Consider the following 26,468-nt stretch of genomic DNA (forward strand, 5'->3'; position numbering starts at 1 on the left):
TATTAAGATCCAGAAACTCAGCCCCTCCACCAACAGCTCATATAATGGAACAAGAGTTCATGTTAGTTTACTGAACAGGCGTGATACCTGCTGGGTGGAATAGACAGAATAACCGATGATGGAACTGTTCCCACTGCCAGCCCATCCCATGCCATGCCATCCTAAGGTGTTGCTGATAGGTCAGGCAGGAAGGGCCCTCTTGATATTAACATCACATCCTCGCCTATAACAGATCACGGCCCAGTGAATGGTCTTTTTGCCTTTTTTGTGATTGACGGGAATGCAAAGACATCCGCACTTGAGGATGGAAGTGGACAGCCAAGCCTCTAGCAGCCAAAACCCAGCCTAAAAGCAAAAAAAGATCGCATAAACCCGCAACGGGGTCTTGGTAGACTCCGAGACGCTCCGCATCGTCTGACCTAGACCTCCGGCTTAAGACGCGGGCCGGCTAATGCACGTTCAAATCCTGAACGCGATTTCAGGGTAACTAACTACACATGTGTGTACTCAACCCTTACTTTTCCGGCAGCTGTAAGCAACTCTGCAGCTTATGCAGGCATTACTGATGACATTCGTCCGTCCCTGTTTCAGCCTTTTTATAAGCCTGTTGCTTCCGAGTATCGAACCTAGACAATAGTCTTCAAGCATAGGGTTGGGTAAGCCATCCGCCACATTACATTGCAACTTGGCGTTGCATTCAGAAAAACTCTTCCCCTATGCCCCGCCTAATGACCTACGAGGCGGGACCCGGAAACCATCGCCTATACAAGGCAAGACAAGAGAATGATTCCCAAAAACAAAAATCAGAAATAAGACGGATTTGTGGGCTATTAGTGATCCTTTGTATTGAGCTCAGGGTCGAATCACCAACAAGCCCCAGGTCCATATATGTTACCTGTATTGTCGTACAGTATACGAGCAGGAAGAAATCACCCGAAGTGGTGATTCTGGGGGCTTGTCGTCTTGTTTTAATGCCTGCAACTGGGGATCGCGAGGCTGTTGGCTCCCGGACTACTTGATTTAAGCCTGGCACAAAGCAAAGAGACAGCGACGAGGGCGTGGTTCTGGCCCCATCAAGTCTCCATCATGTTGACGTTGGCTTTGCCTCTGGTGATGTCTCGCTTGGAGAGATCCTTTTCGTTTCGATATCCTTCTTCCTTTTTTATTTTTTTTATTTTTTTAACGCCGATGTAGTGCTTTTTTTATCAGTTCAAGCCAAGATCCTAGCAGTCATCATGGTGGCCCTCCGGGTCTGTAATTGGCCCTGGTGTGCTTGGAAATGAGGCCGTTGAGGCGTATAAGTATGCAGCATCTATGTAAGCTGGCTGATCGGCCCTGCAGTGCATACACACGTACGTAAGCCCGTAAAGGTCAGGAATGCCGATGGGTGTATGTACATACAGACATTGATCTCCAATGCCTGTATAACTACTGTAACGAAGCGGGTGAATACACTCGAGACGCTTCGGCTTGAAGCAACCCGCGCGGAGTCGAGACAATGAACAGTATTATTGATGGTGGCCCTGGTACAAAGGTACATATGTACATGCAACATATACAGTCACGTAGTTAGATGTGGTTACAAGTGTGCATGATGTATGTAGGTACAGTTATTGAGAATATGCACGCATGCTCCTTGCATCCGTCTCAAAGGAGAGGGGAAAAAAGTACACTACAAATGGTTAATATGGCAGCTCTAGTCTCACGACCTGTCATCAACCGCCATCTTCCATCACGAGACTTTGACATCTTTGTAGGGAGAAAGGAAGCCTGTGCCATGGCCTGACATAAGGGTTAGCCCGGGTCTATGTCGAATTTTGTCAACAAACACAGTCCAAGCAAACAAGCCACAGGCTCAAGCTCAGGCCTGCTTCCAATGCATGCAAGCAGTGATCATCCCAAGAGACAGGGCTATAAGCAGCAAAATATATTTGTACAAGCTCACATAAGCAAGCAAAAGCAGACACGTAGAGCCCTGTCGAGGCAGCCTAGATGGAGGCGTGAGTCCACTGAGAGCAGGGTATTTCAGTGGGTGACACACCAGTCTTTTAGACCACCCTATCACAGCCAAGACGTTGCTAGACGGGACGGAAAATCAGAGCCCATTCCCTCCATTTACGAGCCTTGACCTGGGCCAGAGGGCCTTTGGGCTGAAAGGAGATGGAGAGTCAAAAAGGCCTATCCTATCCAGAAACCTACATGTCAAGCGTCGATCTCTGCATCGGTGCGGCCGCAGTCAAACCTGCTTCGGACACAGGCTCAATTCCATGGCGAAGCCAAAGTAACCTGTATCTGCACGAAAAAAAAGAAAAACCCAAACGATGTAACTATCGGAGCTGCCCGGATGCCCTAGCCCGGATCATCAAGGACCAAAGGGCACACGCTGGCCGGCCTGTATTACCACCAACGGCATAGCCTATGCCATGATAGCCTTGATAGCCTTGATAGCCGGCCTTTGGTTGGCTGAAACAATTTGACTACAATCACGCGCGTTTTGTCCCGACGCGATGTGCAATTGAAGCTAGGAAATGGCTAATGTTTCGTGAAATACACTAGCACTTCTGGCGCCATCAGATCGTCCTGAAATATCGGAGTTAGGTAGTTCTGTAGTTGTTAGACTGGAGGACTTGATTAATTCGGTACTTGGCTACTTGCACTATTGGCGCTTGTGCCCAGTCCTAGGCCTGTATAAAGCGGCTCTTTTGTTGCAGGGTAGTTATCTGCTTAGTAAGACTCTAACCCTAGATGCACAGCTGCATTTTGTACAACACAATGCAGGGCAAGGATTGATATTTCACTTTTGTCAATTAATACTGAGAACATGTGCTGTTCTTGTATTAGTACCAGCACACACTTGTACGCTTCATATGTCTTTGCTTGTTCAGACATGTACACTGGCCTTGGAGCCCACTGGCATGCCCAAGCACCGTCTTATTGGCCTCAATTTACAAGGCCCAGCTGTCCCAGGTCCTAGCCCAGCTAACCAGCCAGTCGAATACGGCGCATATACATGCACAGACCCCCGGCCAGCCGACTTGTCCAGTTGTTTTGGTGGATGGACGCTGTTGTTCTGTCCATGGACGCCAATTTCGTCTGACGGAGCTACACGGTAGCTAGTTATAGGCATTAGAACTTGGGTAAGATCAGGCCTGGTCCCAGTTCCGGAAGCCTTCCACTGGGAGCCCCTGCATGGATATACCTTGTCCTCTACCTTGTTTCTGGGACCTCGCTTATTTTACGTTTGATATTGAATTTTTTGAGAACTGTGGAGTTGGCAGATGAGAGTTGAAGCGAAGTGCAAGGCAGGCTAGGAGTACTCTTTCTTGTCCCTTTCTGCTTCGCGACTTCAAGTCAACTAGCTAACTAGTTATACAAACATACAACTTGTAGTTCGTGACGGGGGTATCGTCCGGCGCCCGTAACTTACAGCATGGGTCATTCTCCAGGCATGCTTGTTTACTAGCCTTTTTTTTTTTTTATCTTTTCTTTTCTGCTTTTTAGTTTCCCGTGTCTTATTGTTCAGAAATGAGATGAGGCACATATGCAGGGAAACTAGACAATGCCAACGTCGGTCAAATTGACACCTCGAGTCCTGCTGCGACTGACAAGATGCCATCGCACATAATCCCAGACACGGGCTCGTGCTACAGAACAGGACAGGAGTAGTCTAGGTTTCCTGCAGCTTGATGCCATGATGGAAGAAGCTTGTCAAAATCTCTCTCTCTTTCTCTCTCTGGGCGATATCCTTCTCACCGATAGCCCCCAATATGGTTAATAGAGTTACCAAAAGAATGGTGTGCAAGTACGCATGCGAGCTCGATACAGTTGGTTGGGCCACAGCACAGGTCACATATCACCATGAGCGTATATTATTTGTCCACTGCTTATATTCCGCGCCCGGAATTTCAATCCCACAAGGAGAGGTAGATTGAGCCTTGATGGCCTTAACGGTAGCACAAGTACACACGGCTACGCAGAGCACCACCCGCAGTGCAGTCAGCGTTGTTTGTGCACCAACTAGTGCTGTGCACGTACTGCTACGAATCGGAGACCAGCCGACTACTCGGAACCAGATCTCCTAGGAGTTTTGTTCTTTTTTTTTTCTTATGTCTCCTGGCCTTACCTCTAAACCGGCGCATTTCGTGTCCCTCCGAACATGCGGCGGGCTGCCTGTTCCCCTCTCATAATTCGCCTTCGTGCTCCGTAGTGGCCGGACCCGATCCTCCGGTTGTCAAAGCACGCCATGTGGAAAAGGTATCACGTCCAAAAATACCAACACTTGCGATTGACGAGATGTATGTACCAGTACAAAAGCCGCTTTGTTCGTCTTTCTGTCGAGAGGTGGGAAAATAACAGACACCATGAATGAATCACCAGATGGCTGGGTTGTATAAAACACCACGCATATAGCCGGTCCGAGCTATGTATGGATGTATGGACTTGCACGTATACTTGTATACAATGTCGATACAAGTAAGCCAATCAATACAGAGGAAACAGAAAGGCGTAACCTGTTCATGACATTGAGTGCTCGATACATCGACTCTTGTATTTGGGGGTTGCCCTATAACAGCCCAAGTCTCGAGTGGTTTTGTCCACCGCTATACCAAGGAGCTCCAACACACGGGAGGCAAAACAATTCCACAAAAAAAGCCGATCCAACAGCCAACTCGCAGCAAAAACGCAAGAAAAAGAATCACAAAAATAAAACAAAAAAAGAGGTGGCCTGTTCGCGCGAGCGTGTCTGGAGAGGTTAATGCACACCCTATTATTAAGAACGAGCATGTGCACGATGGTAGAGACCTTGGAAAATGGGTAGTTATGTACACACTTGTATACTTGTAGTTGGCCTCTGGAGCGATAGCACTGGCCAACCAAACCCTGCCTGTTTGGGTACAACTGCCGCACTTGTAACTTGTACACACGGCAAAATGTATCTAAAAATGACCCAGAAGGTCAAAGAGTTGGCGGATGTCTGAGGCTGGCCCAAGCTTGGATCTCATCTCTCATCTCAGTTTGCTGCTATAGACAGAGACGTGCACCAGGACGCCCGAGTTGGTGGGATCAGACATGCCTGTCTGACCAGCCAATACCAAGACCAAGTCCAAGAGCAAGTCCAAGTCCAAGTCAACGGCTCCATCAGATAGAGGATTGCAGGCCAGCAAGAGGCAGAGGATGGGTTCTTGGAGTCATAGAAGTTGTGTTTGTCTGACAGGCTAAATTGCGTGGATATGAGGTGCTGAGGTCAGCCGAAGTAGCTCCATGTGGTGGTGTTAGTTGGGGTTAGCTGCGGCTATATCAGATTGAATGCTAGGGTTACATGCATTATTACAGCCTCTTGACTTGGACATCCGGTTGCACATGTATTCTTTTGTCTTGCCTTGTCTTGTGTACATATATTTGCTCACCACCAATGGCAACACTGCCATCTTGCCGTTTCGGCCAAGTACTCTTGAATTCTAGCCTTCGGCCCCGTGCACCGCTCGGCACGGCACAGCGCACAACACGCCGGCAGCAGACGCACATGTAAAAAGTATCAGAGTAGTACTCGCATGGTGCAAAAAGACGACCAGAAAGGCGGTGTTGGTGCTGTTGATGCTGCTGCTGCACGCCACAGAGAAAACAAGAGCGAGCGTGGACGTGGGGGGCACCTGGATGCCCAAATAGGATGTTTTTCTTGTGTAAGCACGAGGGAAAGACCAAAAGGGGACAAGAGAGGACGAAAGTGAATAAGAGTGCGAAGCCGAGAGCAAGAAGCAAAGGGCAACAGAGCACGGCGGAGGAAAGAAGCGCTCTGTAGGTAATGAAAAATAAAGGCGTCGGGGGGTTTACTTAGCACGCACACTTTGACTCTGAAATCGTCGCGGAGCACCAGTTGTACTGAGCTTCACCGCCATGTCGTCAAATAAAGCAGCGACCCGGCGGAGAAATAGGTGTCTGATATGTATGGTACGCAAGGCAAGCTCGAAAGGAAAGCATATGTACACATGTACAATACATACAAGTGTTCTTGTATGCTGGGCCCGACCGGTATTTGCGTGCTACGACACTGGATGTGGATATGATATGTACGATAGCCAAGTACCGAGGGGGGGAGGGCCACGGCGAAGGGCGTGCTGGGAGGACTGGGTCTTGAGCGTTGGTACTTGCGGAGTGGCTCGCTGGCTGGCTCTCTGGCTCTTTGCATCTCTGGCTGGCCATGGAGGGGCGGGGAGCGGGAGGATTCAAGGCAGCGTGATTTTTTGACCATCCTCCTTCGCTTCCTCAGCGTGGGTGGGTGGGCATTTGCTGCTTTTGTTCTGTTGCCTTGTGCTGGGGCGAATTTGTCCAGCCCTAATGCGCTCTTGCAGTGCCGGGGTCCTCGCGTGGTCTTTTTACCAATACTTTGCTGTCTTACAGGATGGCTTTTGTCTAGTTATCACTATGCTTGAATACAGGCAGACCGGGCGAGTGGACGTGTGTGCACATAGCCATCGACTCTTGCTGTCTCGATGTGTCCGTGTATATACAGTTCCAGTGCTGGCAAGTTGAAGCGTGCGTGCATGCTTGCATGCATCTTGTATGCTTGTACCCACCGGCCCTCTTCTCGCCGATGCTGCAAGTCAAGGTATCACAAAGCACACGGCGCGACATGTCGTCTAAGCCGAAACATGGAGATGAATAAGCAATGGCTGGGCTTCACCGACACCCTTGTGCGTCTGTCCGATGAGCGGAGTCTCTTGCTTTGCGCCTCGATTCCTGTTGCCATCCGCTGTCGGCTTATCGCGAGATTGGCAAATACTCGTCCACTGGAGCCGAGTGCGTCTTTTAGTCGTCTCGGACAACGGGCTGTCAGCGTGGTCTTTATGGGGGGGGGGGGGGCTAGTTATCAAGCAAACCTGTGATGCCGAGTCTGAGTTAGGAAGAACTTCAATGGGAAAAAGAGGGTTTTTTTTTGGCTTCATTCTTAATCTCGATTTCAACACATGAACCAGTATCCATTGCCCTAACTACCTTTGTGATGTTTGTTTCTATGTTCTTCTTGGCTGTGGGTCACTTGTCAATTACATCCCCTTGTACTTCCAGAAGCTATCTGGTGAGAAAATCCAAAACAATAGAGGCGTTCGATTAGTTAGGCTTCCAAAACTGTTCTCAACCTGCTCTGTTGTACGGGGGGTGGCCAAGGTCTCGGTAAGTCTTTCAAAATTGCATTGCAATCACAGGGAGACAGAGGTGGAGGGCTGGTGCTACGACGCTGGAATTTCGGGAACAAGGTGTGTCAATCGGTTTCAAGGACATCTTGTCTTCCAAGCTACAGGCATTGAGGCCTATAGCAGACTCGACATTAAATTAGCTGTCGCGATAGCTTCGGACCCCGCTGGTACTTGGCAAACGTAAGTGGCCGAATAAACAAGTCAAAAAAAAAAAGAAGAAGCCTGCGGCCGGCCCCGTCTACTATCTGGACGCACTTCTAGCATGCATCTTAGACCCGAGGAGACCTACCAAGTCCGGCAGGGAGATTTTCATGTCCACCCTCGAGGACCGTCTTGTTCGCATAAGGCCTTGTGATCCAGGAACCCGCCTGTAGTTGCTGCCGTGGTGTACGGGGGGCAAAAAGCTGCCAAAGGTGGTGGTGTATACTTACAGACAAGACGGGAAGGCAAGGAGAGGCTGTGTTTTTTTGCGTGAAAAAAAAGGGCTGAGCGTTGATGGTCAGACCCGAGAGCGGGATGGATCATGGGGGGAATAGCATCTAAAATGGGAAGCTAAGGTATTTCGAATCCATGGAGCCCACTTTCCCATTCTAACCCTAGACGCAGGGTTATGCGCACAGTGGGACCCGTCTATCAATCAGTAAACCTGATGATGGACATCTACAAATAGCAAAATGTTTCATGGGTGTGCATGTACCTGTTTTTTTTTCGTCTTTTTTCCCAGACTCTTTGTCTAGTGATGATTGTCAGACGAAACTTGGATGCACAGAAACCAAGACGCCGCTGAGGCACGAGGCCAAGGGGCCGATACGGCTGTGCTGCGTCATATATACGTCATGGCCACGGGTTTTGTTTGAACAAGAGGCCAAGCACTGTAACTATAGGATGCCATAAACGCCAGAGTCCAAGTGAGGTGAGGATTTAGTCGTATGCACATGCACATCTCTGGCGGACATGTCTATAGACACGCACCTTCTCGCTGCCATTGGCGTTCTGTCTTTTTAGACCATAGCCATGACGTCTTTGCAATTCACAGCACCGGGTCATGGGAAGGGTCCGCATGGCCGATGAGCATTGCCATTGGTTTTAACATGTAGCGGCGTGGTAACTTCTGAACCGAGCGTCTGCAACATCGCCGCGCGTAGGTCTATAGAAGATGTCGGGGCGCTGGAGGATGGGAGGTGTGTAATATAGTTAAGTCTCATCTCTATTGTCTTATCTAGGTTTGTATCTGCCTTTGAGTTTTTGGATGTGTGTATGAGGATGCTTGTGTGTGTTTGTCGGAGGCCACGGTAATAGGCCAATTGTAAGGGAATACTGAGAAAAGAGATCTGAGCGACGGGCGGGTGTTGCATGTGTTTCGAAACCTTTTCTCCAATCATGTGCAGCGTTATCTACAGTAGCTGTTACAACCTTTGCTGTTATATCGCCCATGTTCGCTTGACATTGGGTGATTGATTCGTCTATACAACCGTCTGATATCATAGGAGGCCCATAGCGGCAGAATTAACAGCGCAGCACTGCCGCTGGCCAGAGTTGGACGAGATAGTGCGGATGAGGATGTTTATATTTATGTATCAATACAATGCTTGTATAGGGCGTGACTATATGCTTGGGCTTGGTCGTCATTTGACTCGATGTCGTTTCTAGCGATGCTGGTTCCCGCTTGATACAAGTTGGTGTGTCTGTGATGTCGTCAGTAGGAGCCTGAGAGATGGCGCGGGCGGACATGGAAGCGGCAAGGTAAATGGAGGTAGATGTGTACATCCACACTATGTAGGCTTTTACTGTGTAATACACAACTGGATGGCCAGGACATGGATATACCCGTAAAAGCCATATGTGTGTAAATATGTAAGCACATTGGAAATACAGCGCTCAAGCCCTAGAACTCTCTAAGATACCCATTGGCTAATATTCCCCAACCAATCACATGTCGATCCAGCCGTCAAGGCAGTGAGTGGACTGCTCTGACTAAACAACCCGCATGCCCTGAGCTTTGGGCCATGTCCTGGAAGAGCTCCTATTATACAAGGAGGGTTAAGCAAAGACAGGTCAAGCGCCCAATTTCCCCTCGCTGCAAGGCCACTCACTCAGACCGGCTTTTCTGTTCCAACAAGTGCCGAAATGCCCACGCACGCTGCCAGTCGCGACCACCTGCTGCACCCCGCTGCAGTGGCACACAATGTCCGTTGGGCATGCCGGTGCAAATGTATGGATATCATCCATTAGCTTGCCGCCGCGCAATCTTGCCAGGCTCTGCTTCGTCTCTTATTCGCCAAGTTCACGCCTACTCACTTACAAAAAACCGGCGATAGTGCTGTGAATGAGGCAGTGGCCCGCAAGGAGTACTTTCTAAGTCGCCTATGGCCCGTCACGTCCATTGTGACTGGCTGGCGGAGAGGGACCAATGCAAAGTACTTGTACTTGTAGCTACCCGGGCCATACTCTGTGAGGTCTGTGGGTTTTCCCTAACAATGTCCTTGGAACTGTTCAAGTCCGCCACGACTGACTGCCTCCCACCCCCAGCGCCAGTTGGCCTCCCCTCCCTCTTTTTATCTCTTTCTTAAATCAAGGATATCTGTGCATTCCGCATATTTCAGGCCGTACTGCTTGCATGTTTAGTTACTGCACGCTGCACGTTGGGTCCCCTCTATCTGCGCATACCTGAAAAAGCTCATATCAATCGCTTGCCCTGTACACTAACTACTATTGCTTTTAGTGCCTACCCACAGCCAGACCCCATCAACCCACCACATAGAACACAAAGTATGAACATGTGCCCTAATCACGGCCGCGGACAGCCACCAGACCGCCTATTTGTCTCCCTGCACCGCGTAGTTGTCTCTTTACAACTTCACCACAAGTATAACAGCCGGCATTCCTCTGGTTCTGCAGAAGCACTTACATATTAGAAGGTGCATGCATCAAGTAATAGATAGCTACGACTAACTTCACGTCCATGCTCTGTCTCGTTATGTATGGCGCAGAGACAAGAAGCGTGGTTGGTTTGGCTCTATGCAAAAGTTTGAAACGCTGAACATATTGGCATTAGACAATAAAATGAAAAGCATCAGCGTTTCCCGGCCTGAATGCCTAGGCACGAAAACACCCTGCACGTATATCTGTTAGTAACCCTAACGCATTGATGGCGAACACGTTATCGCACAAGTGGACATTGTTAGTCAAGCTTACGGCTTGCGAATTTGTCTACGTGTTACAAAAAAGAGCTTTGACAATGGCAGGTTTCACGATGTGTGATTGACTAAGATGAATGCTTTGAGGCGTTCATGCTATAGGAGTGTGTATCGGTCTCTTTTTTTTTCTCCGCAAAACCACCGTATTTAACAGTTCAATAGGTTTTTAGTAGCACAGGCCAGCCTCAAAAAAAAAAAACTCCCAAACCTAGTTGGCATATGCTAAGCGGATAATCAAAACCGTATGTATGACAGGTGAACAGACCCTCAAACCCTGAACACCTTTTCAGGGCCTGTTGAGGCCCTGAAAAGGATTTTCTGACGGCTTCTTGAAAGCATGACGACAGGGGAGGCTCATGCGGTGTAGCATGTTTGTCAAGAAGATGTACGATATACTGGTTAAACGCTGATCACGACGGCATCGACATTGCACTTCTTGCGGCGATACTCTACTTGCACCAGTTACGGGTCTCTGAATTGTCTAGTTATTATGTTTGTACATACTTGCATACATCTTGGACGGCCCAACGGTTGCCGACGCTCTGACGCCAGCGTCTCATGGATAATGGCAACCCGAAGTATTATACTTGCTGCTGCTCTGCCTTTGCATGAAGCATTCAAGTCGAAGGGTTTCATAACCATGAAATTAGCAGAATCCCTCGGATGCAGCGTGCATTTTTGATCCATTCTTCAAGTCTTCAAGTCCAGGAAAGATCACCGCCTAGGATTCCCCATTCGACGAACCTTCCACAAACGAGGCAAAGAGCAAAGAACACAAAGGCCCTAGTCGCTACTATCGCCGCCTCTCCCAAAACTCACCCGCGCCCAGAACCTTTTGTCTTCAGGCTTGTGGTAGTAGTGATAGCACTTGTAGTTGCAGTCGCAGTAACACAAGGTCAAGTCACCGCCAAAGTGCTTTTGGTAGCGGTGAGAACGGGCAAATAAAGAGGTCAAAGAGAGAAAACAAGAGCGTGCATCCCGGCCACCTTGGTGTCTTGTGTTGTTCGAAGGTCCTGCTGGGTCTTTGTGTGTAATTCGTTGCCAGTTTAATGATGAACCATCCCTTCCCCCCAGCTTCACTGGCATGCCGTCCGGAGCAGTCCTTCCGGGCTCAACCTTGCCGCCAAAAATCGAAACAGACAGGCTTTCAAGTTGGCAGACGTACCAATGCCAATGTCAATCACAATGCAATAAGCTATAATCCTGAACTCAAGCTTCATGTGAATTCGCATGGTGTACCTGTGCATGTGTGTACATATGTATGGATGTCCTAGTATAATTGTGATTGGCATGGAAAATGTGGCCAACTAGGCAAACCCAACGTAACTGAGATTCGGACATTAGCACCAGATTGAGGATGCGCATAGATGCCATGCCATGCCATGCCATACTGTGCCGCTTAGCGCTAGAGCACTATTCACCAAGACCACAGACAAGAGCGTGTAGACAAATGGGCCCCCAGCGGACTGGCGACTCTGTGCAAGAGTCAATGCCTGTGATTCAGAGAAAAGCAAGACATCACTAGTACTGCCTTTCTCATTGGTCGGGGCGGGAATGAGAGTGTACGTCATCTGTAGGCAGAATAAAGAGGGAAACACAGCTTGTTTTGATGTCTCGATATTGAGCAAGGAAGATTGAAGCAGCCTATTGGTCCTTCTTTTTTTGCCATGGTTGACAGACAAAGCTGTCAGATAGTGAACAATAGGTCGTAAGACAATGAAAACAAAGGACCGGGTTTATGTACAAGTGCGATTTTCCCGCAGCTCGATACATGTGTGGGTTGTGGTGAAGTCCACACAGGCATCTAAGTAACAGGAACAAGGTGGAGGTGTCCATGTGCCACGATACAAGAAAGCAATATGTTGAGGCGGAGATCAACATGTGCGAGTGGAAGGAGTGTCGTTGGCGGATAGTTGTGTCTCTTGTCCCAAAAATGCGGCCGATCTACTACTTGTACAATGTATACAAGTACACTTACTACCTGTCTACAGTTGGCGAGATTCAACCTTGACAACTCATGCGCCACATGCAGTATGCGCTGCGATGCGCTGCACTGCACTGCACTGCAAAAAGAAACAAGGTGGGCTAAGGCGATGCCAACCACTTCCTTGCGAGACAGGATCTGAGGCGTGGGTGGCAGCAATGATCATGTGACCGTGGCCGTGTCTGTGTTAGGGCCAAAGCGCGTGAACTTTAGCAGTGTGGCACCGAGACAGAGCTATATGCCTAAACAATGGGATAATAAGACAGACACATGAACTACGGCGGAGCAGAGCGCCGCGACGTGGTGGACGGACTGGCTGGTACACCGCTTGTACAATTATATGCCTGAACTTGTGTACGTATGTACATTCACACATACATACATATGTACATACATGCGTATAACTATATGTACCGTACTGCCGAAGCAGGAGCTCGTACCAAGAAGCGTACCAAAACACCAACGCTTAACCGTGCAGAGAGCCAAAGTCTAAGGTAAAGATGAGGTAAAGCTTATATGGGGAGTAGGTTTCGGGACATAATTGCACCAGGCAGCTTATGCCGGACGGAGGAGGAGGATGGAGCATCACGTGACATACAGCTTGACTGTGTTTTTAGGGTCCTACTCGAGGCATTATATCACCTTTGTTTGTAGAGATATGTAGTTGGTTGTGCACATAACTAACTACATGTGTAATACATTAGTTACCAAAGCTGTACTCTTGAGGGTACCACTAGGAATATGGTTTATCGCCCAGGTGTGCATGTTATGTGTGCTGCATATTACAATATTGCATGTATCCAGCACAACACAAACACCAAAGCTGGCTCGTTTGTGAGAGGTAGCCAAGTCAATCGCGCAGACCCATTCCCCCAGTTCCTCTGGCCCCCTCCATCCTCTGCCATGGAGATACGGTGGTACTGAGGTACCAACCAAGATACTATGGCAGCACCGTGTACCCTCCTAACATGGTCCATGGCTTGCGGCGGCGTTTTCCGTAGTTTGTTTTTCTGAACCCCCATCAGCATTTGGCGACGCACACAAAAAGTCTGCATACATTGCATCTGCGTGAAGCGGGTTGTTTTGATATTGAGTTTGGTATTCGAGTGTTGTGTATTGGTTTGGACGTGTGTTGGTGGAGTCGTTTGTCAAGTTGCAATCATGATATATATATATATATATTTTTTTTCTTTCGTTTTTGTCTGCCGCATTGCTTCCTGCAGCCAGGCGTCAAACACGAGTTTCTGGTCGGCTTGCTTCGAGTCTTTGTGTGCTGATGTTGAGATCACGCTGAGAGGGCTGAGTCTCGTGTGCCTGCATAGACAACAACATCAGCGTGCAACAAGAGCATTAAAAATAGCAATTCCATCTGATAGTGGCGGAGCAGCAGCACCATACACCTACGGATGCATCGATGGATGTATACAAGTCACTCCAAGTAAATAGCTACATGTACTCTTGTGTCGTTTGGGGCTTGCATGGTCAACGACTGCGTCTCGTTCGTTCATGCAGGCGAACAGACGGCACAATCACAAAAGAAAAGACATGCCTAAGTGGTGATATCAACAAACAGACACCGACGGCGCTCGCTGGAACGCACCACCGTGCATGTGATTAGAACGTTAGAACATCTAAGGCAGTCGATAGCTGATCAGACATACATATGCCTGTAAATACGTTCTCTTGACTCGTATGTCAACAAGTGGTACAAGAAGAAACTCAACTAATACGCAGCAGAGCACACCCGATCCCAAACGCAACAAACATGGTCCGTTTTGGTGAGGAACGCTTAATACAACTATGCATAATACTAGGGTTGGGGTTCACTGTCACACGGGGCACATGGGGCACATAAGATGGCACACAAAGCCATCATCTTACTGCGTCAACACTTCTTTTGCGTTTGGCACAAACCAAGCAAAAAGGACCTTCATACATTGTTCGAGTTGTGCTCGTGTGCGCGAAGCTATGCAATAGACATGACACTATACACGGTTGCATGCAACAAGATGCAGCATCCAGCTTCATAGCCCAACGGACGCGTATTTAACAAACGGCCAGCACGGGACGGCCGAGGTCAGCGGGGCGCGACAGAGTACGACAGCCCTTTTTTTCTTTCTTGGTTGGTTGTTTTTTTTTTTTTTTCAGCTGTTTTCTTGTGCCGCCGTGGAGGTGAAGCAGTATCTGGCTTGTACATTGATGGTGAGGCAGAGGGACGGCCTCATGCATTGGCCTTGGGCTGTATGGCGACATTTATAATATACATCTGAATGTTTGTTGATGCATGGCTGACTATGTGCTCTTATACATGTTCCATGTGCTCATCAATCGGTACGCTACTTGCTCCAATGACAAACGCAACGCCGCCTTGAAAGTCCCAAATGAGCCTGCATAGATACAATAAACACGGTGGTACTAATAGCGTGTAACACATGGAAGACACCGCAAAGGCCAGAGAACAGACCATCGGGGAGCGTGCCAGAAAGAGTGGCCCCAATAATAACCAAGAAAGAGCCTTGTGCCTTGACGGTAGGCTCAAACATGCGACATGCTTGTTGCGCCGTAGATGTGCGACGGGAGTCTTGCTGTGTATGCAAGTATGGATGGTATGGGCGTGCTTGCATTCTTACATGATGATATCAAGGACCAGCCCAGAGGCAATGCTGTCGAGTCAAGGTCAAGGCCAGGTCCACGAAGCAAGTATCTGCTTGCCAGAAATGACACAGAACACAGCGTCTGAAGAGCGGTACAGGGACAAGCTGGGTTGGGCTGAGCCGGTTTTCCCCTTCCTCCTGTGTGAATATGATGCAGTTAGCCGTGTCGTTCTGCTCAGTATGCGGGCATGGCTATTGGGCGAAGAATTGTGTGTGCAGTTTTGTCGAGGTGCCTGTTGGTTATTTATTGACATGAGAGGGAGAGAATGGCTGTATTTAGTGCTACAAATAGGACGTGTATACACAGACATACGACGCCGCACTGCTGTGGAACAAAGTGAGCACGGGAAGTAATGCATAGCTGCGCAGAAGCAGGTACGCGCGACACAAAGCGCTCAGCAAAAGACACGACAGGCGGTGACGGCTACGATGAAGTAAAGAGGGCGAGTGTGAGGGCGAGGGCCACGGCCAGGGCAAGCATGAGGCCTGAGGCAATGCAGAGTGAGAGAGAGGATGTGCATACATGGTAGTTTGGATCCGACCTGGGCAGTCCAGCAAACTGCTGCACACACACAGACGCAGACGACATAGAGATACAGCACATGCATACATACAGACGCACACATACAAGTACAAGCATGCATGTACATACACATAGACACACAGACTGACACAGATAACACTCAATCTCTATCTTTTGCTGTCGGGTTCTCGTACGGGGTATCATTTCTGGCGCAACAACTTGTAGTATGTAGTATAGAACTTGTCTGTAGCTACTCGAGACGGAGTTGAGTCTGGACGAGCCAACCGTTTTCCATTCCCCATTGGTCGTTCGCCGGCTGCCGATGTCAATGTCTTGCAACTGGGATGTGGTCAATCGCTGGCCACCGGGAAGGTAAAGAAGCAATTGGCTGACAGATTCGGCGATACAGCAGATGCACAAGACTGACGGAACAGCCAAAGAAACGAGAGAAAAAGACAACCGGCAAGAGAAAGGTGTAGAGAATGCGAGACACGGCGTTAATGTGCTGTGGTTACAAGAGACATGGCACAGGTGGTACGGGGTACTAGGGCTTGAGATGTCTGACAGAGAGAGAGAAAGAGAGCGAGAGAGAGGAAGAGAACGCAAGAGAAGTGGGAGGGAAGGATAGACAGACACAGACGAATGTGTGGATTGGAATAGAGAGCAAGCCAAGTGTATTCAGTATACATACAAGCACAAGTATATGGGGCAAAGAGATGGGCAAGTATGCATGGGGACATATACAAACAGGCGGGTAGAACGACAGACAGACAGACAGACAGACAGAACGACAGAACGACAGAACGACAGACAGACAGACAGACAGACAGACACATCCATCCACGTAGATAGACAACATATAGCCACGACGCACGCACGCACGCACGTCTTGTAACTGCAAAAGAGGCCTGGTGAACAGACAAGAGCGGCCGTACGCTCAGACCACTGAATGAGTAGAGGGCACTGGCACTGGCTTTGGCTTTAGCTTAAGCTCTGGCTCCCACTTTCGTAGTAGGACGAGTAGAAGGGGGCCAGAGGAGTTAGGGAGAGCCAGAGCCGGAGCAAGAGGAAGGACGGGAACAAGACGGGTGTTTTCTTGGTAGAGGACAGGCGAGGGAGAGCAGCAGACCGAAGCCCCAAGGCCAGCCGGTACAGGCAGAGAGAGGGAGTCGGGCCAAACGGAGAGCAGTGTTTGGCTGCAGGTGTTTACTACGACAAGAAGCTGTTTGATGCGTGATTAAACCAGGGAAATGCAAGACGAGACATTCCGCGGTGACAGACGCAGAAGCAGAAGCAGAGACAGAAGAACGGGCTCGGTTGTTAGTCAGCAGGTTGGCTAGTTAGCATTCACAACTATCCAGGAGTTATTCATGAGGTGTGCGTACATTACGGGGACTGGGCTGTCTACGAGGATATGGATGGACGTGGAAGTCAATAAGTCAATACCTGGGATTTTACAGTCTGGTCCATCCAGAGAGGCATATCGATCAAGTCGGATGGCATTTATCGACAGCATTTAATACTCTGCCATTTCATGGACAGGGGGTGCACATTTGGCGGAGCGAAAAAATAGCGATATAAGCGTTGAGGGGGGTGGGTGGCTCCAGACGGTGTGAAGGAGAACTAGCAGCCATGGGAACAAGGGGTGGATTTTTTTGGAGGTTTACTGGGACCCCTCCCCCCGGAGCAGCAGTGCGGTACCTCTCTGGGCTAAGTCAGACACCAAACCACAAGAAGCGTTTAAACATAAAGACGTCCCCTCCCTCCAATCGTTCTACCTCCTGCTTCAGACCATCTCCAGCATCACATCGAGCACCAGCATCACCACATCTTCTCTTCGTCTTCTTCTTTATTCTCTTATCTTTTTTCAATTCATCCCCTGACAGGCTGCCCTTCGGTGCTACCTCTGCCCGCTTCTTCATATATAACTGCCCGCCGACCATCCACCGTCCCGGATCTTGCTCTGCCTGCTCTCCTTTGCACTTATATATCTACATCTGCATCTACATTCGCAGCGCTCTAGACCGCGCCACCGCTGCTCTTACTCCAGTCGTTCTCTCGCCCATCCAGGCCCTCGTTCATTCCGCCACATACTTGGAGCCCGGCTCAGCATTGGCTGCTCCATCACCCTCTCGCTGCCCTTCTACGCTCTTTTATATACACAACATACTCACACAGGTTGGTCTTGACTGCTTCGTTCGCATCGTCAATGCTGCAGTGCAACTAACCCTCTGCTCCTATTCTGCAGCGACAATGGACCCCTTGGCTGCCAACCAAATGTCTTACTTCCTCTGCGACCCCAAGTCCATGCCTATGCCGGTCTTCCACGGCATGCCCATGCCCATGTCCATGCCTTTGACCCCCATGTTCTCCAGACCAAACTCGTCCTGCTCGCCACAAGCTCCCACGCTGTACAGCAATGCGCCCTCCATGACCCCTATGACCTCGCCCCAGCCCATCATGTCCAAGCCCACCATGATGGTCGAGACCGACTTCTGCCACTCGCCCACCACGCCGCCGCTGTCCATGAGCGCCAACCCCATGAGCAGCCCCGACGGTGACATGCTCCAGACCCCCATGCACACCATGTTCCATGGCATCGAGCACAAGGACATGACTCTCAACTGGGCTGCCCACGTCTCCCCGCCTCACACTCCCTCTGGTAAGCATCTCCTAAAGCCTCTCGGCTAGTTCATACAGGACTGCCCTGCTGACCAGTTCTAGGCTACATGTCGCAAAACTCGGCTGCTTCTTCATTCATCTCGTGCCCTTCTCTATCCCCCTCCCCGTCTCCTGATGCCCCCGTCTTCCTTGACCCCAGAACCCTCACTGTCCCTGCCTCCAACAGCCCGGTCATGGCCGCTCCCATGACCGAGGCGCTGACCAAGGAGGAGGACTTTTGCAAGACCGAGTTGGACACCACCAACTTTGAGCTGGACTCCAGCGTTGAGCCTCTCACCTTTGAGATGGAGAACGATGGCGAGTTCAACTTTGCCATGGACGCCTCCATGGAGACTGGCCGCAGACCGCGTGCCTGCACCGGATCCAGCGTCGTGTCCCTGGGCCACCACTTCTTCGAGAACGCCGAGATCTCCTTTGACGAGTCCTCGTTCGAGATGATCGCTGTGCCCGCCGAGGTCGACGCCGACATGCACCGCGGCAAGAGAGTCAAGACCAGCCCCATGCCTGTTGTCAACCTGCCCTCTCCCGTTTGCAGCGAGTCGAGCTCAGCACAGACGTCGCCCGTTGCCATCGACACTGCGCCCGTGGCCATTCACAGCCCCCAGGAAGTCCCCATGGTGGGCTCCCCCGCCTCTTCCGCGTCCCCCGCCCCCGTGGCCGCTCCCTCATCCCGCCGTGGCCGCAAGCAGTCGCTCACCGAGGATCCCTCGAAGACGTTTGTCTGCGACCTGTGCAACCGCCGCTTCCGCCGCCAGGAGCACCTGAAGCGCCACTACCGCTCGCTGCACACACAGGAGAAGCCGTTTGAGTGCACCGACTGCGGCAAGAAGTTCTCGCGCAGCGATAACCTGGCCCAGCACTCTCGCACCCACGGCAGCGGCGCCATCGTCATGGACCTGATTGACGAGCACGACGGCCGGCCCCCGCAGCACATGTTCAACCCGCTACTAGGCGCGCCTAGCAGTGCCAACGAGTTCTCGCCCTATGGCAAGGTCGTCATGCAGCTGCCCGCTGACATGGCCGCCAGCATGGTGCAAAGCGACGTGACCGACGGCGGCAAGAAGAAGCGGAAGCGCAGCGAGTAAGCCGCACACCGGCTTTTGCAGCTTTGCCTTTTTCTTCTGCCCTTGTCATCTTCTCGCCCTATTAGACTTGTTTCGTTTCTTACGCTCTTTTCTGCACATGCTTCGGGCCTGCGCCTGCCAGAAGCCGCATCACGACTTTTATGACTAAAGCTTTCAATTATCAAGGCTCCTTGCGACTATGCCGCGGCGGTTCCTCTTCTCTTCTTGTAACAACTTCCAACTGTCTTTTTTTTTTTTTCTTTTCTTTTCTTTCTTCTTGTCCTTTTCTGCGTCTGTTGCTGCGTTATACCATTTCCTCCCCTTCCACACACTAAAAAGAGGCTTCACATATCCTACTATACCGACCGCTGCTACACACAGCGGCGCTGGCCGGCGGACTGCTTTTCATTTTCGCGTCTGGCCTTTGATTTTTCTACTGTTTTGCTTTTTTTTTTTGCTTTTTTTTTTCTCGGGAGTTTCTGGTGTCAATTGGTCCGGTTAATGTGGGAGCTTATTATCCCGCAACTTGTTTCTTTTTTCTTTCTCTCTCACTCAGTGTTTGGCCTTAGTTTTTATTTTCTTGCGCATATTTTCCAAGTCCGTTATCTACGGACTACACAGTTTGCCTATTTGCTTTTATTTTTCAGCATAACTCTGATCTGAATCCATTTCTTTTTTTCCTTTTTGGAAATCTCTTGTCTTGTTTCATTTGTGTGAATTCTTCTGCCTAATTTTCTGTTCTTTTGTCTTGGCTGGTTCCACATGTTATTTGACGCGGGCTGAGCCTGTCACGTTTTGTTAGCTAGTTTTTTTAATACTCATCATGCCCTTTGCTTGAATTGGTGCGGGCGTCCAATAGTAACCTTTTGTTTTTTCTCCTTTGCGTGAGTTCTCGGCGTCTCGCTGGATGTATGCTGTCATCTTGAGACTTGTCACATAGTTGCAGCCAAAAAAAACAGCAACCAATAGCAAAACAACGTCCAAAGACACCCCCTTCCCCCGAAGAAGAAAGAAAAAAAAGAACCAAAAATCCGCCTCATCAAGGGAAGCTCACGAGGCGCTTGTCAACTTCCCCGATCCCGCTAGGGAGGACAGGGTGTCTAATCATCCTTATGCCTCGCGACCGTTTTGTCTGGCTGACAGGACAAGGTGTTTGATTGGGGGCATCGCGGCGTTTGTTCTTGGACCAAGTGACGTCGTCGTGTTGACCCCTACCTCCGTGGCCGAGCCCGGGCCCGGGCCCGTGTCTCTCTGCTTTTGGTCTCCTCTGCTCACACCACCTTCGCGCGTCCTCCCTGGGCCCCATCAAGTCGAACAATGGAACGTGCCTGAGCTGGTGGTCTTTTTTCGATTCCTGCTCTGTAATCTGGCACAGGCCTAAAGCAAGGGAGAGCCCAAAGAGGGCCGACTGAGACGTTGTTGTTTTTCTTTTGGTTTTTTCTTTTCTCGCAGTCTTCTATTCCTTCTTCTGTTCACTTGCTCGTCGCTGCTTTTCTTTTTGTTTCTTCGACAGTCATACAAGGGCTGAAGGGCTCAAAGACAGCCCGCCACCATAGGGAGAGTAAAGCCTGGATCGGGCGGAGACTTGTCACTGGATGAATTAGCATGGCAGCACTTACACCCCAGAGACAGGGTCAGGCACATGCTACATCTCCAATTAGACGGGCACAATCATCTACACAAAGACGCCGGGCTCCCTGTATAACAGCCATGCCTTTGTGCCGACCTTCCTTTGATGTGACATGGCCGATCAAGGCGGTTCTCCGGAGCGTCTAGTTCTCTAGCGCCGAGTGAATCCAAGTACTACAGGTATGTCCATACATGTCTACAAGTCCCACGGCTAGCACTGCGACGCTACCGTTGCAATGAAGAACATGGCGAACAGGGCGAGCGTATTTCCATCTCTTCATCTCTACAGTGCATGCATGCATGCAGAACAGCAAGTGGAAGCGGATTGCAAGAGGAAGAGACATGCTCAGAGACACTCCCAGAGACGTTCACTTGGCCTAGAGTCAATAGAACTTGGCCTGGCGCTCCCTACGATGCACCCTCTCCAAGCACACAGTGGCATGTGGGCATGTAGGCATGTGAGCTGTCATCTGTACTTTGCCATTTATTGTACAGGCCAACGAAGCACCGGTTTAAGACAGAGACATACAGAACGCGAGGGAGGCTTATCACGAGCAGGGCATGATAGAACACGCCTGGGGAGATGTGGCCTGGAAGAACAACAGAGAATATGGGTGCACCAGTTCAAGAAGCAAGGCGGTATACGCAAAAAGGAATACGGCATAGGAAGAACCGAAGCGAGCAGCAGACAGAGAACAAACAAGAATTAACAACCATAAAGCGCAGACTTAGGCGTCTCGGCTTGCCAGGCTGTGATCTCAGATCCGCACAGTCGTCCTCTGCAAGGGAGCCGAAAAGCGCATAAAAAAAGAGACAAGGCAAGACCATATACGCAGAGCAGAGGTGCAGTGTGCTGTGGGATCCGGCCAAGGGAAGCCTGGCATATCGGCAGACACGGCCGGCCAAACGAAGCACGAGAAGCAGACCCTGGAGAAGGCAGCCTAATTGGGCAGCAATCATGTAACCAGAGCTATAACCAATTATGCTAGTTGACTAGTGTAGAATAGAATACCTTGTAGACCGGCGAGCTTGACTTTGACTGGCTGAGACAGCTGGAGCACTATCACAGGCATGAAGGCTAGCTGAATAGCTTTCACAGCTCCAGCTGCCCTATATGTGTGGCATCAGGCTGTTTATAACATGTGTGTCGGTCCATACACATATGATATGATATGTCCTTATAGATATATCATAGCCACATTATGGCAGACGACTTGAGACATGACGGAGCTATAGTACATGTAGTTACGGCAAGCTGGGCCAGTCGCAAAAGAAAACAGACATGGCAGCTTTGATCCTGGGTGTAGGACGGGCGGGCGGCGAGTCTGGTTGGGGGGTTGGATGGTGTTCCGTGGTGGTGGGTTTCTTTTGTTTTTTTATTTCTTTTTCTATTTTTTTATCTTGGGACGGAACAGCCAGACCATGCATCCGGAAAAAGAAAATACCACAGAAACAACACGAAAGAGAAGGCGATAACTTCTTGTGCACTGGCAGCATAACCACAGAAAAAAAAGGACAAAACAAAAAGGGTCCCCGGAAACACATAAAAAGAAAACATGCGATCCGGAACACTTCCACGCCGCTGTGTCCAACTATACTAGCTAGCTAGCTACTTGGACATATATCCATACCAATACACTCGTGCTGCACCCAAATTTCAGGCTCACGTCGTGTCTCTGGTTTCCATCCTTCTGCCGAAACCTGTCACTTTTTTTTTCCTTCTTCCATTTGTTTTCTTTTCTTTTCTTTTTTCTTGCCCTTGTTGCGTCTTCCGTGCTTACATGTTTGGGTACTTGGTACAGCCCGGCCATCAGCTCGTTGCGGTGGGTGCCGCCTATACTTGGTCCGATAACTCGTTAGCTAGTGATAGCTATAAAAAGTCATACATGCCGTCCATGCGTTGGCAGACCCGGCATTGCTTTTCTTCTGATACTTGATTTTTTTTCTGCGACCCTCAACCAGCCATCTTGAGGCCTTTTTTTTTCTTCGCTGTTATTTTTTGCTGCCAGAGTAAAAAAAAACGAACCACTCAAAAAGTGGAATTCTTTTTTCGTTAGTTACAGGAACAAAAGTCTGTAGCCAAAATGCGCGTTCAGCTTGTTTTCTCTGTCATGAAGCAAGAGATTGTGGTTATGATGTATCTTTTTTTTTTTTTTTCTTTTGGTGATAATACAAACAGCCTCATTTTTTCTGCGTCTGACCTGATGCCGTCAAATTTATTTCGTACCCTAATCTTGTAGCTGTGTATATTCCGGGCGAATCGGCAAACAAAAAGAAGACCAAAAAGCAGACTTATCAACCATTGAATTTCTCGCTTGCTATTACCTTGCAGCATTAATATGCAGAAAGCGAAGAGCACACCACGGTTCAAAATTACCCGTGTTCTCCGGGCTGTCAAAAGGCTTATTAAGTAGGAACAAGGGGCCTGACTCCCGGCCCCACTCATCGGACCCTCTGAGGTCCCGGCCCCAATCCTCTGTGGCGCAATTGGCTAGCGCGTCTGACTGTTAAGCCGCTTTCACAAGCAGCAGAAATCAGGAGGTTGACAGTTCAAGCCTGTCCGGAGGAGCTCGTGTATTTTTGCTCTCCCGTGTTGGGAGCTCCGAAACTTCGGTGGGGCCTCCCGGGCCCGGCGAATAGGGCTTCGCCGAGCTGGGTGGCTGTCGTGTGCCGGGAATCCTTGAGAGCTACAATTTTCTTTTCTAATCATGGCCGTTTTATGTTTGGTAGGTCCAAGAAGACCTGCAACCATTGTAATGCTTTTTATGTAGCTTGGTCACGTAAAATGCAGTCAATTCAAGTCAACCCAAGCCCTCGCAATCTTCGACTGAAACATGCAGATCTCGCATGTTGACTAGATTCAAGGTTGCAGTGCCACACCATTTAGACAAGCACATAGCTATTCATAGTTGCCTACGTGCTATGAGCTTGCCGTACTTGGACCAGGGCCGGCTGGCATCTTACATACTCTTCCCTGTCCTGTCATCTCCGTCTCATGTTGCACGAAGAGACAACCACCACGTCACTGACAAGTCAAGTATGTCCATATATTGAACGTCTTGACCACAAACCAAGCAAAGCATTCTTTCTCCCCACGAATACCAGCACCTAAAGCTCGTACATATGCACTTTCACTGTAGACACAGCCCTCTTAACAATTGGCTTTCTATGCTTCCCCACTCCACTTCCGCTTCTGCCTCTCCCTCTTCTACTCCCTCAATCCTTGGCTCTATAAACACCACTTTCTCACTGGCTCGTCTGCTTTCCTTCATAATGCAAGGGCGTGGAGGATGCACACTCCGCACCTTTGAACCTCTGCACTTCCGCACCATCCCGAATGACGTTATGTGTAAAAGTTTGTAGACTTGTACATGTGTACATATATATGCATACTTGTGAAGGCGCCCAAGCACGAAGCCTAAAACACCCCCTCTTGAAACGTAGCAAAGTATAGGCCAGGAGGGATACAGAAACAAGGTCTCAGATATCATGTTGTATCGCTGATTTTCGGCATGTAGATGAGGAGAAAACAGGTTGCTGGCGCAAGAGCTCCTGTACTTGTAGCCTAACCCGGCCGTAGCCTTAGGCCGGCATCGCCATTTTCCCTCTGGCTTCCTGTGCAGGTAATTCTTCGCAAAGGATGGCCGAGAGGGATGTACACCTTGCACCCCACGATGCCATTTCTCCCTCCCGCAGCCATGTACACAGAAAAGTACATACGTATGTATGCAAGTGAATATACAGCCCTGGATGGCCGTCAAAGCCATGTTCACTTCTGCATGTTTCATGTTCTATACTAAGAAACCCCTCATCGAAGGCAGCGCCAACAGCCAAGACAGTAGACACTTCTATACAGCTAGCTACATGATATAGGGTGAATTAAGCTGCCAACCAGAATTCCAAGAGCTCTAGCTAGCTAACCTCTATGCAAGCCGGGTTAGTTAGTGGGTAAATGCGCCTCTCTGTTCACGTTCATAGTTATGTATATCCTGCCCGAACCAGAGCTGCATGAAGCAATAATACCCAAGCTCCAATCATATAGGGCTCACCATCTGTCTTGGATCCTGATATCTAATGGATATGCAAAATCTCGTCCGTATGCCTTGATATCACAGGAACATTGAAGATCTCAAGCATATCCAATAAGCATGTATGTACTTTTGTAGAAAAATACATGCAACCAAACAAAACCAGTTAGTTACGAGCAACAAAGCAAGACAGACAAGGAACTAGCATCGCCCTTTCTAAACAGCCAACACACTTAGTCATTCTCCTTTGAGCATCTGGTCTGCCCAAGAACGCCCGGTTCAGTATAGGCCGCTCCGGAGAAACCCGTGCCTTGTTGCTGGTTTCAATATTGCCGTTATCTCTAGTCTAGATTTACCTTTTACTTGTATTCCCACATACAACTATCACAAAATCTCAAAAGTCCACATCTGAGTTAGGCCAAACGCTAGGATGAGAGTTAACATAAGCACCTAGCAAGAGAAACCAGAAGGGATTACTGAAACACCTTTGAGTGCCCTTGTAAAAAGACATCCTACCATGTTAGTGTTTCCGCAGGGAAACATCACCACTATCGTCTCCAGATCAGTCACTCTCAGACTACCGACGCGTCCGCCCAACACATCACCACCAACTTGGGCCTTGGTCTACGACTTGGAGTAAGTTTCTTTTTGGAAAACCCCCGGTGGGAAGCAAAGCACCATCTAGCTGCGCACATCTAAAAGTAGTCCTTTATTCTGTATTTGTATATATCTCGATGTGCATGAAGATAGCATACGAACCCTGACTCTGCCGCTAACCACTTGCCACAGGATCGTCGATGCAATCCAGGGAGGCAGCGTCCATCTCTTCGTCGGCGTCGTTGTCTCGCGCAAGGGAGTTCTGTTTCTTCAAAGGGAAGAACAATAACTCAAAGTAATTGGCCTTGGTTTGTTGCAGCCGTAAACTTACTACCCCAACAACGCAAAGCACACTCATACATGAAGAACACCATTTTTTTATCGGTGCGACATTTTGTCTGAAAAATGACTGTTTGGATATAGCAGTTCTTTGTCTCCTCATGTTCTCCCTTGTCGACGTGAAGCTTACGGATAAGGCATACCTAGCACCTGTTAGACACCCTTCAAGCACAGTAATTAGCTTCTTTGATACTAGTTAATACCAGGCTCTTTGCCACAACAAAGGGCCATTGAATACGGCACTGGTAGCTTTTTGAGCGTAATCGCCGCACCCAATCATTGACAGGCTTGGAGAGGACGCGGATTCCGGTTCCAGCGCAAGAATTCTCAGCTCCGGAGAGCACGCTGCTGCGGCGGGAGCTGACACAAGTAGAGAAGAGAAGAGAAAACAGGAAAAGAGGCATTGGGCTCGCCGAATAGCCCTTAGAACCGATCCTACAAGCAGTTTGTCCGCCAGACACAGGCTCCTCCGTTTTCAAGTGTAGTAACTAACTTTACATGTAACTATACACTTGTTCACGCAGCTCGCGTCAAACCATCTGGCTCACTTAGATGGGTGCTCGATCAGCAAGGATTCG

General features: G+C 49.4%; 1 protein-coding gene across 1 annotated transcript; it reads left to right on the forward strand.

Annotated features, from left to right (window-relative positions):
* Window positions 1-17,804: 17,804 nt before the first annotated feature.
* On the forward strand, window positions 17,805-19,318 carry BROUX77_000425 (uncharacterized protein; the record flags this gene model as incomplete). Its single annotated transcript, XM_073748989.1, has 2 exons — window positions 17,805-18,213; window positions 18,276-19,318. 2 exons carry the CDS (start codon window positions 17,805-17,807, stop codon window positions 19,316-19,318), a joined length of 1,452 nt encoding a protein of 483 aa, XP_073608662.1.
* Between the last annotated feature and the right edge of the window lie 7,150 nt (window positions 19,319-26,468).

The sequence above is a fragment of the Berkeleyomyces rouxiae genome (assembly GCF_048999995.1).
Source record: "Berkeleyomyces rouxiae strain 22BRR77 chromosome Unknown BrBRR77_ptg000001l, whole genome shotgun sequence".
NCBI lineage: Eukaryota > Fungi > Ascomycota > Sordariomycetes > Microascales > Ceratocystidaceae > Berkeleyomyces > Berkeleyomyces rouxiae.